The sequence below is a fragment of the Symphalangus syndactylus genome, chromosome 12 (assembly GCF_028878055.3).
Source record: "Symphalangus syndactylus isolate Jambi chromosome 12, NHGRI_mSymSyn1-v2.1_pri, whole genome shotgun sequence".
Lineage (NCBI taxonomy): Eukaryota > Metazoa > Chordata > Mammalia > Primates > Hylobatidae > Symphalangus > Symphalangus syndactylus.
In genome coordinates this window covers 140,115,946-140,127,810 of record NC_072441.2, presented here as the reverse complement: position 1 = coordinate 140,127,810, position 11,865 = coordinate 140,115,946, and the positions used below count along the sequence as shown (strand labels likewise).

The following is an 11,865-nucleotide window of genomic DNA, read 5'->3' as shown; positions in this document are numbered from 1 at the left end:
AACTACAAGAAAAAGCAAGAGAATGACCAGCACAATTAAAGTTCAGGAAACTAGTTCTTCAGGATGTGGGCAGGGGGCTGTGATGGCGGCACCCAGAGGGCCTCAAGGTACTGGCACTGGTCGATTTTTTAAGTTAGGTGATGGATACATGGCTTTTTTATTATTACTATTATTCTTTAAGCTGCACATGTACAGTTGTGTCTATGGTGGCTTTTACAATAAACAAGTATTTATTATAACACTAGCACTTATAGGATACATGCCTATGATGAGGTAGAGATAATGCAACAAAGGGCTGGCACATAGTGAGCACTAGTAGCATGCGGCTCTGTCCTCCAGCGTGTGGGCTCTGTGTTTTCTCTCTCTCTCTCTCTCACACACACACACACACACAAGAAGCCAGGCTCCCCTCTGCCCTCAGTCACCCGTGGTTCACAAAATGGCAAATAATAGGAGCACTAGAATAGCAGCTCTTCATCCTGGTTCGAGTCTTTCCAGCTGGGGCAGTTTAGCCTTTGCAGAATTTCTCAAGGGTAACGTCAGCATAATTACCTCTGTAAGCCCGTGAGTAGATACTGTAAAGTGCTGTGCTCATGCGAAGGATCAGGTCTGACCTGGGAAACTAAAAGCATCTTCATGGAGCAAGGGTGCTCCTCCAGTGGGGGCGGTCAGTGAGTTCTGCGGTGTAGGTGACAGTATTCTTGTGTGGACACTCATGTGGTGATTGGGGTAAATGGCCCTCTTTTGCCTGGTTTTCTGCCTCGGTCATTGTGCATCTGCTAACTGAACCTGCCTTTCGGTCCTAGTAAGGTACAGATTTCAGGAACAGTGTACCTGGCCCTGGGGGTGGCCCACCTGTGTGTGACGGCTTCAAGCACAGTGTGTCTTGAGGGGGCCTGACTCCATCTGAAAAGTGCCTGTCTGGATGTACCTGTCTATAACCATGGACCTGCCTCCAAGGTGCGTGGACCAACCTCCGTGTGCCTGATTCACTCGATGCGCACCTGGCCGTACGTAGCTTCATCGGGCAGGGCGTACCTGTCAAGTTCTTAGGTCCGAGTGTTCGCGGCTTTACCTGTGCTGGTACCGCCGTCCGCACCTCGGTCAGTGCGTCCCCGGCAGGTGCGTGTACCTGGTTCAGTCCGTGCTTATCTTGCGCATACGGGCCGTTCAGTGTCCCGCTCGGAGCTCGTCGCCGCCGCAGCCTTGAGGCGGTGTCCCCAGGCCTCTGACCCCTCCGTGGGCCCCGTCCGGCGCGCAGCGGCCGCGGGGGCGGGGCCGCGACGCGAGGGGCGGAGCAGGAAGGGGCGCTGAAGCTCCGCCCCCGGGGCGGTCTCCCGGGGTGGCCCCGCCCCTTGCCCGCTTCCGCGTCAGTGCCTCACCACCACCTGCCCTCCCGCCGCCCCATATAAAGGCGCGGCCGGCCTTGCCCCCGGGACTCGGCCTCATGGAGACGCCACCGGTCGCCGCTGGCGCACGGCGGGGTGAGGCGCGGCGGGGAGGGCGCGGGCCTCGGCGGGGAGGCGGCAGGGAGTGCTCCGGCGGGGTCCGAGCCGAGCCGAGGGGAGGGGAGGGGAGGGTCGGGGTCCTGTTCCCCGGCCCGCTGGGCCTCAGGACCCCTCCAACTTAGCCCAGGTTGGGAGAGCCGGGGAAGAGCACCAGGGTCCGGATCGGGATCGGGGGCCGAGCGAGCGCGGGTCTCGGGCCGGGACAGCTTCGGCGTCACCAGCTCCCGGCAGCCAACCAGAGTTTTCCAGCAACTTTTCTCCCCACGGTCACCCCGGAAACTTGTCCTCCCCGGCTCCGGGAGTCCGGCCACGGGCCTTGCGCTGCCTGGGCCTGAGCTCTGAGTGCCGGACGGGTGGGCGAAAGTGATGGCCTCAGTGGGGAAGCCTTGGGCCCCCGCAACGCACTTCCAGCCCCAGGATTCCATCTGAGAGCCCCGTCCCTGCCTTCTGGGTCCCCTGGGTTGGCGTGGGGGTTCGAGGCTTTCCAGCTGGGGCAGTTCCAGTCTCAGTTCAGACTAAGTTCCGATCTTCGAGCCACCAGCTAACAGCTGGATGACCTTGAGCAAGTTTTTAATGTCTGTGCCTCAGTTTCTCCCTTTATAGAATGGGAATGGGAATGTCTAGCTGGGAGAGCTTTCGAGAGGACAACCTGAACTAATAACACGATGTAGTGTGTAGTGCCACCAATCCCTCATCCTGCTGGGTGTGGTGACTGGAGGGAGGGTGGGAGACAGCGCTATTCACCGTCCCTAACCCTGTTGGTTGTTCAGTAGGAGCTGTGGCGCGGTGCCTTCCAGGAGTCTGAGCTATGAGTGGCCCCTGTGGAGAGAAGCCTGTCCTGGAAGCCAGCCCCACCATGAGTCTGTGGGAATTTGAGGACAGCCACAGCCGTCAGGGCACCCCCAGGCTGGCTCAAGAGCCGGTCGCTGAGGAGGCCTCGGCTGTGGAACTGCAGATGAAGGTGGACTTTTTCCGGAAGCTGGGCTATTCATCCACGGAGATCCACAGCGTCCTGCAGAAGCTGGGCGTCCAGGCAGACACCAACACGGTGCTGGGCGAGCTGGTGAAACACGGGACAGCCACCGAGCGGGAGCGCCAGGCCTCACCGGACTCCTGCCCTCAGCTCCCTCTAGTCCCGCGGGGTGGTGGCACCCCTAAGGCTCCCAACCTGGAGCCTCCACTCCCAGAAGAGGACAAGGAGGGCAGCGACCTGAGACCAGTGGTCATCGATGGGAGCAACGTGGCCATGAGGTAAGTGTCACTTCTGTGGCCAGGACACATGAGGTTCGCATCTCTCCTGTGGCCAGGACACATGGAAGGATGACTGTCTCTGCAGCTCTGGTGGGCTGGAAGGAGTGATTTTCTTCTTAGGGACTGGTCTAGAGGGAGGGAAAGCCTTTTATGAGGCTTGCCTAGGGTCGCGCTACTGGTAAGTGACAGAGGCAGGGCTCCAGCCCAGGTCCCTCTGTCTGCAGAGCTCACCTTATGCTGTGGGTCCCTCCCTGAGGCCAGCACTGTGTCTCCACTCCTCTCCTGTAATGTGAGGTAGGGCTGTAAAGGGGACCAGCCCGTGGGCAGCTGCTCACTCACCCCTCGGAACCTGATCTCAGGTGGGTGTTGTGAGGAGGGAGTGTGCACATCCCAGAGAGGAGCAAGCGTTCAGGAACCGTAGTAGTGGTGGTAGCAGTTGTTGTTGTTATTTCAGGGGCTGGGCTTCTGAGGCCTTCTTATCTCAGACCTGGGCTCCCACGAAAACAGGTCCAGCGACTGTGTCCAAGAGTGACCTCAAGGCTGGGTCCAGCTTTACATGGGTTGTGGGCAGGTGGCCTGATGCTCTGGCCTCAGGCGAGCTGCAACTTGGATCCCTACTGACTCAGCTGAAGCAGCCTGGGCTGGATCGGTCTCTGGAGGTTCCCCGGGGCCAGAGCCAGGACTCAGCCCCCAGTGACTCCCACCCCCATCCCCCAGCACAGGAATGGGGTGGCGGGGTAGGGGCAGAGAGGGAAGCCAGGGCTGCTGCTGATCTTGGGAAACCCAGACTTCTCCCGTCAATCCAGGCTCCACCCTCTGGCCCCACTTTTTTCCCAGTTCCCTCCAAGGCAGGCTGATGAGTCAGTGCTGGGTGGATGGCTCACAGGGAAAAGTTCCTGTTGGCATGGACGGGGAGACCCCAGACACGGGGTTGAGAAGGGATGATTTTCTGGCTGCCCTAAGGGAGCTCCTAGGGGGGCTGCCCGAGGCTGGCAGGACATCAGCCTCTGCCCTCCCTGATTTGTGCCCCCGTGGGACAAGTTCACTGTCCAGCTGGCCCTGGCCCAGCTCAGCAGGCATGCAGCTGAGCCCTCTTCCCTCCTTCTGTCACCTTCAGGCCAGTCTTCCTCTCTCTGACTTGGGCTGAGCCTGGGTGGGAGGCTGAGAAAATCCAGTTTCCATGCCAAGGGGCAGCAGGTCACAGCCCGTGCTTCGAGATTAGCGGGGGTCCCTCTCAGTGTCCAGCCTCATGTGGCTGGGCTAGGAGCTAGGTTGGATCTGTGTGACTCCTCCCTCTGGAGGTATGGGCCAGGAGCGGCTGAGCCCTGGGATCAGCCGTGTGCAGTGTGTGTTTGTATCCAGAAGGAGGAGGGACATGGGAGGAGGGGCTGTGATAAGGGGTGCTCAGAGGAGCCTGCTCTTGAGAAGCAGAGCCACGCACCCACCTCGGGGGTTTCTGAGCTGGGGTAGTGTCAGGAGGGGAATTCCAGTCTCAGACTTCCTGTCTCAGCTGCTACTCGGTTCCTGCCTGGCCACCCCCCCACCTCAGGGGCAGGCGGGCTAGCCCCCATCATATGCAAATCATGGGGAAATTCACCTCTGTTTCCTTCTAAGGGAATTTTTTTCCACTCGCCAGGCCCAGCCCAGGCATATCTTTTCACCTGGGGAGGCTGGCCCAGCCCTGCCCTCTGTCCTGGGGCAGGAGCAGCCTAGCTGGAGTATTCTACACACACATCCTATCAGTGTCTGCTTAGCCAGGCTGGGGGACCCTGACCTTACAGACAAAGAGAACTGGAGTGGGGACAGGGATGTCTGGTTTTCCTGTGCCAGCAGCGCTTCTTCCAGTGCTGTGAAAGAGACTAAAGCTAGCCGTAGGGGGGCACTCCAGGCCTCATGTGCTCTACCAAGAGGAGGGCTCTGATAGCGCCCACTGATCAGTTTTTCCATCTGCTGAGGGAATATTCAGCTGCTAGGGCTGCTGAGAACCGACTTGTCCCCAGCCAAGATTTTCAGTGCCCACAGGCAGTGCACTGCCCTGAGAGCCCTGGCATCCCATTAGTTCCCAGTGCTCCAAGATACTACCCTAGGATCATGTGCCCAGAGGGAGGCGGGTGGGCGGATACATGCGCACACTGCATACCTGAGACTAGGAGCCGGTCCTGGGGTGACCCAGCTGCCATGGTTCTGAGAGGCAGGGCCGAAGGCCCAGGGAAGGGGGGTGATGTGATGGGGGAAGCACTGGGCATTGTGAAGACACAGACCAGGGACCTGACCCATCGTGGCAGGTCAGGGAAGTCTTCTCAGAGGCAGTGACATCTCACAAGGGTTCTGAAGGAAGAGCAGGAGTTTGCCAGCGGCATTGTTTCTCCCGTTCGCCACCTGTCTCTCATAACACACTTTGTTCAAACTCAATTTTGGGAGCTTTGTTCTCCCAAATAAATTCTGGATCTTCTGTTAGAGACAGGAAGGCAACCAAGTGGCCCAGACCTGGGTTCAAGTTCTGACTGTCTGTTACCACTAGCCAGGTGACCTTGGACGAGTCCCAGAGCCTTCCTTTCCTTCACGGTAGCAAGCCCTGTAAGAATGAAGCCATATATCTGGCCGCCAGTGGGAGCTCGGTGCCTGCGAATCCCTGCTCATTCCCTGTGATCGGGGTCTGTGCCTGCCTTTGTACCTGCCTGAGCACTGACGTACAGGGTGGTGATAAGCATAGGCCCTGGGCCTGCGTCACTGTTCCACCGTTAACTGCTGTGTGACCCTGGTGACTAAGCTGCCTTCTCTGGACCACAGTTTTCATCTGAAAAACAGGGAAGGGGTTGATGACGGTATAGTGCCCTCCTCACAAGCTTGCTGATGATTCAATGTTAGACACTTAGAGCAGGGCCTGGTTCACAGCTCTCAGCAAATGGGAACTTTTATTATAAGCAGGCTGGCAGATACGGCAGGAGGACCGGGGAGGATGAGTGCTGCCCTGCGCTGGACTTTGTCTCCCCTACAATTTGGAGACCTTCAGACCCTGGTGCCCCAGCCTTGCCCCCAAACAGCCTCCATGGCCCCCAGCTGCCCCACCTCCCTCCCTACCTTCTCTTAGGGCTCCAGCTATCACCCCTTACTTCCCCCACTCCCATTAAAGACACCCACAGGATGTGGTTGGCCCTGGACTTGCCTCTTTTGCGTAACATTTATTCTGTTTTATTTGCCAAATATGAGAGTCTAAGCTGTTCACTGAGGGGGCAGTGAGAGGCGGGGCTGCTGGTCCTAGGAGCTCTTCCATGACACCTAGTGTTAACTGGGAGCCCCAAGTCCCAGTCCCCCATCCCTCAGGAAATCTAGTTGGAACCCCTACTTTGCAGGGCCATCTCTGGCGTGAAGCCACCAGCAAAGCTGTCCCGCTGACTGACCCTTCTTAAGGAAGCTGCAGACTGCTGGGCCCATTTTCAGATAGAGGAACGGACAGCCGCGGCAGCCCAGGAGCCCCGCCAGGCTTCCTTCTGGGTGCAGCCACCTGTGGGTGGGGCGCGGCCTGGTCTGAGACCAAGGCAGGGCCCATGCCTTACTCAGCTGTCCTTGCTAAGAGTGCCCTAGCATCTTCCTGACGGTCTTTCTGCCTTGGGATGAAGAGGCATTTGGGGGAATTGCAGTATCCTTTCACTTTCAGACTGAAAGGCTCCTGGGGAGCCTGCTCCACTCCGGCGCTTTCTGTCCCACGCTGAAGGCTGGAGTCGCCAGCCCCTTCCCCTTTGCCCTTCTCAGGCCCCAGCCCCTGAGGTGTGTGTGAGGACTGAACTTTAATCCGGAACAATCTGGTTTCTCCTCGGTCAGCCCAGCCGGTGCTTCCCCCGCCCCCACCCACGCTGCAAGAGGCGAGGGAGGGGTGGTGACTCAGTGTGCATGTGTACATCTGTCCCTGTGGTCCCGGCAGCTCGCCGGGTGGGGCAGGAACCAGAAGTCTCCCGGCACCTTTCCCCCACCCCCAGGTGTGTTGCAAGTGGCCTGGCCCTCCCCCACTGTGGGGAGCAGTGCTGCCAGCTTCCTGGGCGCTTCCTCACTTTCAGGAGATGGAGCCTCAGGGAAAGTCCCGGCAGGGCCTGGCCCCTCCTGGAGCTGTGGGAACTGGCACTGGGAATGGAGGCCTTGGCCTTGGGCCCCACCTGCAGCGGGCCAGGGCCTGAGCCCTGGGGAAAGGGGAAGGGGCTGGTGACTCCAAAGGGGAAGGGACTGCTCACCACCACCACCAAAGCCAGGGCAGGGGTGAGGTGTGACCACCTCCCTCCTCCTGCTCAGGCCTAGGGGGTGGCAGGCTGGCCATCAGTGTGGGCTAACCCTGTCCTCCTCTCCCTCCCAGCCATGGGAACAAGGAGGTCTTCTCCTGCCGGGGCATCCTGCTGGCGGTGAACTGGTTTCTGGAGCGGGGCCACACAGACATCACAGTGTTTGTGCCATCCTGGAGGAAGGAGCAGCCTCGGCCCGATGTGCCCATCACAGGTGAGTGGTGCCTCTGGAGGTGGGATGGTCTCACTGCCCCAGCAGCCCTGGTTCTCCCCAAGAGAGACCCTCTGGGAGTGACCTACAACTTCTAGAACTCCAGCAGGGACCAGCATTTCTTTTCTCAGTTTTTTCCATCCTTAGCAACCTGCTCTGAATGGTGGTCATTGGAGGTCACCTTGTCCAGTCTTCTGCCTCAGATCTGGAGCCCCTCCCTCATCCTACTGGTGGGTGGGTCACTCTTTCAACATCCCCAGTGGCAGAAGGGCAGTGCCACACAGTGGTTAAGCCTGCAGGCTCTGAGTCGAGACAGCCAGAGTTGGAATCCTGGCTCTGTCCCCTCTTGGTGCCCTGGCCTGGACAGGGACCTCTGTTAGCCCTGCTCTGAGCCACGTGCTCCTCATCTGAAACATGGGGTCGGTGTCGGCGGAAGGTGTTGACAGCAGTGCCTTCCTCGTGAGGTCATATAACACATGGTAAGTGCTGAGAAGGGTACCTGGCACATGGTAGATCCTCAGTGTATGTTAGCTGTTACCACTGTTCTTGCGGGAGCCCCCAGCCTTTGGAGGTTAAAACTGAATCAGTTTCTCTAGAAGTCTTGAGATCTGGGGGCAGCCTGTCTGGGACTGTAGGCTCCAGGAAGAGGGGCCCTTTCCACTTGCACACATCTGTGTCCCTGTGGTCCCAGCAGCTCCCCAGGTGGGGCATGGTGAGTGGCCTGACTTTTCCCCACCATGGGATTTAGTGACCTTGTCCTGGCAATGCAAGGGACAGAGCCAAGATACTTCTCCCACCCCAGAGCAAGCTGGGGCTGATTCACGGACCCCTCAAAACAGGCTGGATGAAAGCCAAAGCCAAGACCACATCTGGCTTGAACAGGCCTGATGTCCAGAGGCAGAAAAGGAACAAGGCCAGCTCTGTGCTTGGAGCCTGTGCCATGCGGGCCCTGCCGCCTGTGCTCAGATGTTCTTGGTCTTCAGGCAGCAAACTGTGCCAGGCCAAGGGAGGGGCTAGGGCATGGAAGAGGCCTCAGCAGAGTTAGTTCTTGCCCCCATGACCTTGGCGTTAACCACTCCTGTGCGTGGCCACCAGCAGGTTAGGAAGCCCTGTAGGCCTGGCTCTGGGTCCTGCTAGGCCCTGACCTTTGTGCACCCCTGTCACCTCCCAGACCAGCACATCCTGCGGGAACTGGAGAAGAAGAAGATCCTGGTATTCACACCATCGCGACGCGTGGGTGGCAAGCGGGTGGTGTGCTATGACGACAGATTCATTGTGAAGCTGGCCTACGAGTCTGACGGGATCGTGGTTTCCAACGACACATACCGCGACCTCCAAGGCGAGCGGCAGGAGTGGAAGCGCTTCATCGAGGAGCGGCTGCTCATGTACTCCTTCGTCAATGACAAGTATGTTCCCTCCCAGAGGCCCTGACAGACTTGGGGTCCACAGGGGAAGCCAGAGATGCCCTTGGCAAGGGTGGAGCTGGGGGCTGGGCTCTGTGGGGCCCTGTTGCCATGGGAGGTTGCGGTCTTGGCTCCAGGCAGCTTTGAGAGTGAGACGGACAGCTCACCACATAGGAGAAATCAGACTGGGACCAGGCAGGCTGTGGGATGGTGAGTGGCTAATTTGGGAGATAGAGCCGTAGCACTTATGAGGGGATGTGGTTGATGGTTCCAGGTGGCCTCTCTATGAACCAACATGGCATCTCTCGAGCAGAGGCCATGGGCCAGTGGGTACGGGCTGCCATCCCCCCGATGACCTCAGAGAGGGTGTTCCCCTAAAGGTGCCCATGGGCTGTGGCCCTCTAGACCGGGGATCCCTTTCTCCTCCCTTGGTATGATCCCACCCATAGAGCAGTTTTGGGGGGTCCTGGACAGGCCCCAGTTTTAGGTGTCACTCTCCTGTTCTTCCCAGCAAGGCTTGCCATCGGCCCCTTCTCAGCAATTAGAAGTCCCTGCATGGCTGGCACCTCCAGAGAGTTCTTTGCACCTTCTGCAGGTTTATGCCCCCTGATGACCCACTGGGCCGGCACGGGCCCAGCCTGGACAACTTCCTGCGTAAGAAGCCACTCACTTTGGAGCACAGGAAGCAGCCGTGTCCCTATGGTATGGAACCCAGCCTGCCCTCCCCGGCCCTCCTCACTCTGCCCTTCCTCTCACCTGTCTGCCTGTGCCTTGTTTTCCTCTTGGGGACCTCCACCATTGGACCACCCAACCCCATTTCCTGTGCCACCCCTTCCTTGCTTTCACCCCTGGTTCTGAAGTGCCCCTGCTTAGAGTCCCTCTTGATTCCTCTTCCAGGGAGGAAATGCACCTATGGGATCAAGTGCCGATTCTTCCACCCAGAGCGGCCGAGCTGCCCCCAGCGCTCTGTGGCAGATGAGCTCCGCGCCAATGCTCTCCTCTCACCCCCCAGGGCCCCAAGCAAGGACAAAAGTGGCCAGCGGCCTTCACCTTCATCCCAGTCCAGCTCTCTGCTAACAGAGAGTGAGCAATGCAGCCTGGATGGGAAGAAGCTGGGGGCCCAGGCATCCCCAGGGCCCCACCAAGAGGGTCTAACACAGGCCTATGCCCCATCAGGCAGGAGCCTCGCACCTAGCGGGGGCAGTGGCAGCAGCTTCGGGCCCACAGACTGGCTCCCGCAGACCCTGGACTCGCTCCCGTACGTCTCCCAGGATCGCCTGGACTCAGGCATTGGCTCCCTGGAGAGCCAGATGTCGGAACTTTGGGGGGTTCGAGGAGGAGGCCCTGGTGAGCCGGGCCCACCCCGAGCCCCTTACACGGGCTACAGTCCCTATGGATCCGAGCTCCCAGCCACTGCGGCCTTCTCTGCCTTTGGCCGGGCCATGGGTGCTGGCCACTTCAGTGTCCCTGCCGACTACCCGCCCCCGCCCCCTGCCTTTCCGCCTCGAGAGTACTGGTCTGAACCGTACCCACTGCCCCCACCCACACCAGTCCTTCAGGAGCCCCCAGTGCAGAGCCCAGGGGCTGGCAGGAGCCCATGGGGCAGGGCAGGCAGGCTGGCCAAGGAGCAGGCCAGCGTGTATACCAAGCTATGTGGTGTGTTTCCCCCGCACCTGGTGGAGGCTGTGATGGGGCGCTTCCCGCAGCTCCTGGACCCCCAGCAGCTGGCTGCCGAGATCCTCTCCTACAAGTCCCAGCACCCCAGTGAGTAAGCTGCCTGTGGCTGGCAAGGGCAGCACCCTCAGTCTCCAAGGGCCGTCAGGCTGGGCCTTAGGCCATAGAGTAGCCCATTCCCAGCCCTGAGGCCCACCCCGGAGGCTGGACAGAGGGAGGATTCAAGTCGGGAAGGAAACCCACAAACCAAAGATACTGTAGGATTGGTTCTGGCCCATGCAGCACCTCTAGCTGTCTGCCTCAGTGGGTCAGAAGCGATCACCCTGTTGATACACATTGTATCTCTGTAGTTTAAGGAGACGCTGCCGGTAACGGCGTCGGTCCGTGGCTGAGGCCCAAACCGTCTTTTCTCTCAGAGGGTGGGGAGGGAGGTGGGGGCAGCAGAGGCCTGGGCTGGGTGCTCTGTGCACGCCACCCCACTTCCGCCCTACCCCTGGGACGTTGGCCTTGGCTGGCTAGTTGGGCACCGTGTGCCTGCCCTCCAAGGGCCTCCTCTACGCCAATGAGGCCTCATCTGTGCTCTCGTTGGGCACGTACGTGGCTTCATGTCAGTAAGCAAGATGCTTCTTAATAACCCACCTTCTGCCCCACTCTGTTCCTTATCCTGCTGCCCCTGTAGGGGTCAAGGGCCCTCTGTCTACACCCTCTCCTCTTCCATCCTCTATTCAGAGTCATCTCGCCCTTCCCCACAGGTAGGGGAACCTGTGTATGTTTGTGTACACATGTAAATTGTAAATATTTTAAGCAGAAAGTCCTTACCTCCTGTAACACATCAATAAAGTACAATCATTGTGGGCCCTTTCAAGAGGTAATTGTCTTTGTTATGCTCAGGGCGTTGGGCTGGCCTCTGGGTGAGGAAAGGCCAGCAGGTGTGCACCCCGACCTGTCACTCCAGGAGGAAGCCCCTCCACACCAGCTCCCTGACCCTTCTCTGGAAGGAAGATTTCTAACATTCACCAGGAATGCATAGCCCCTTGGGGATGGGGCATCTTTCCCGAGGCCTTGGTCTGGGCCTTGTTAGGAGGTGCCCATGGACGCACGAGCGGGCAGGGGGCTGGAGGGGGCAGTTAGGCAGCAAAAGTGTAAAAGGCTTTGGAGTCCAGTTTTATCTGCAAAAAGAAATCTTATTTACAATATGCTTGGGCTTCTGTTTGTTTTTGTGGGACAGGAAGCTAAAATACCAGACTGTCCACTTCATTATCAGCCACTCGGCAATGCTGAATGACTTGCCCAAGGTCCCACAGAGGAAGGACAGATTGGGGCAGGGCCTTGAGTCCTGGTTCTGGTCCCCAAACCAGGGGGGGGCAGGAGGGGTGGGCCTGGACACTAGTTGGAGGCAACTCAGGGCCCTGCAGGGATTGGGGAGGTGAAGGTACCCTCAGCCCCACACCTCACAACTCTCCTAGGTTTCAATATCCACATAGGAATCCTTCCAGGCCAGGCATGCTGGCTCACGCCTGTAATCCTAACACTTGGAAGGCCAAGGT

The 11,865-nt window shown here is 59.0% G+C and overlaps 1 protein-coding gene across 5 annotated transcripts; it reads left to right on the top strand.

Annotated features, from left to right (window-relative positions):
• Positions 1 to 1,364: 1,364 nt before the first annotated feature.
• On the top strand, positions 1,365 to 11,183 carry ZC3H12A (zinc finger CCCH-type containing 12A). 5 transcript variants are annotated; one of them, XM_055255087.2, is made up of 6 exons: positions 1,365 to 1,484; positions 2,282 to 2,759; positions 7,105 to 7,244; positions 8,413 to 8,647; positions 9,240 to 9,346; positions 9,542 to 11,183. In XM_055255087.2, exons 2-6 carry the CDS (start codon positions 2,317 to 2,319, stop codon positions 10,414 to 10,416), a joined length of 1,800 nt encoding a protein of 599 aa, XP_055111062.1. In that variant the 5' UTR covers positions 1,365 to 1,484; positions 2,282 to 2,316; the 3' UTR covers positions 10,417 to 11,183. The 5 variants fall into 5 exon arrangements, with proteins under 5 accessions (XP_055111062.1, XP_055111063.1, XP_063481256.1 ...); XM_055255088.2 differs by having other exon boundaries at positions 2,279 to 2,759; XM_063625186.1 differs by having other exon boundaries at positions 1,399 to 1,484; positions 2,279 to 2,759; positions 9,240 to 11,183.
• Positions 11,184 to 11,865: the final 682 nt, after the last annotated feature.

What these genes read in the sequence shown, in the direction of transcription:
- ZC3H12A (XM_063625186.1), top strand. Translation starts at nt 2,317, where the DNA reads ATGAGTGGCCCCTGTGGAGAGAAGCCTGTCCTGGAAGCCAGCCCCACC. An exon ending in GGGAGCAACGTGGCCATGAG is followed by an intron (nt 2,760 to 7,104) that starts GTAAGTGTCACT and finishes TCTCCCTCCCAG; the next exon opens with CCATGGGAACAAGGAGGTCT. An exon ending in TACTCCTTCGTCAATGACAA is followed by an intron (nt 8,648 to 9,239) that starts GTATGTTCCCTC and finishes CACCTTCTGCAG; the next exon opens with GTTTATGCCCCCTGATGACC.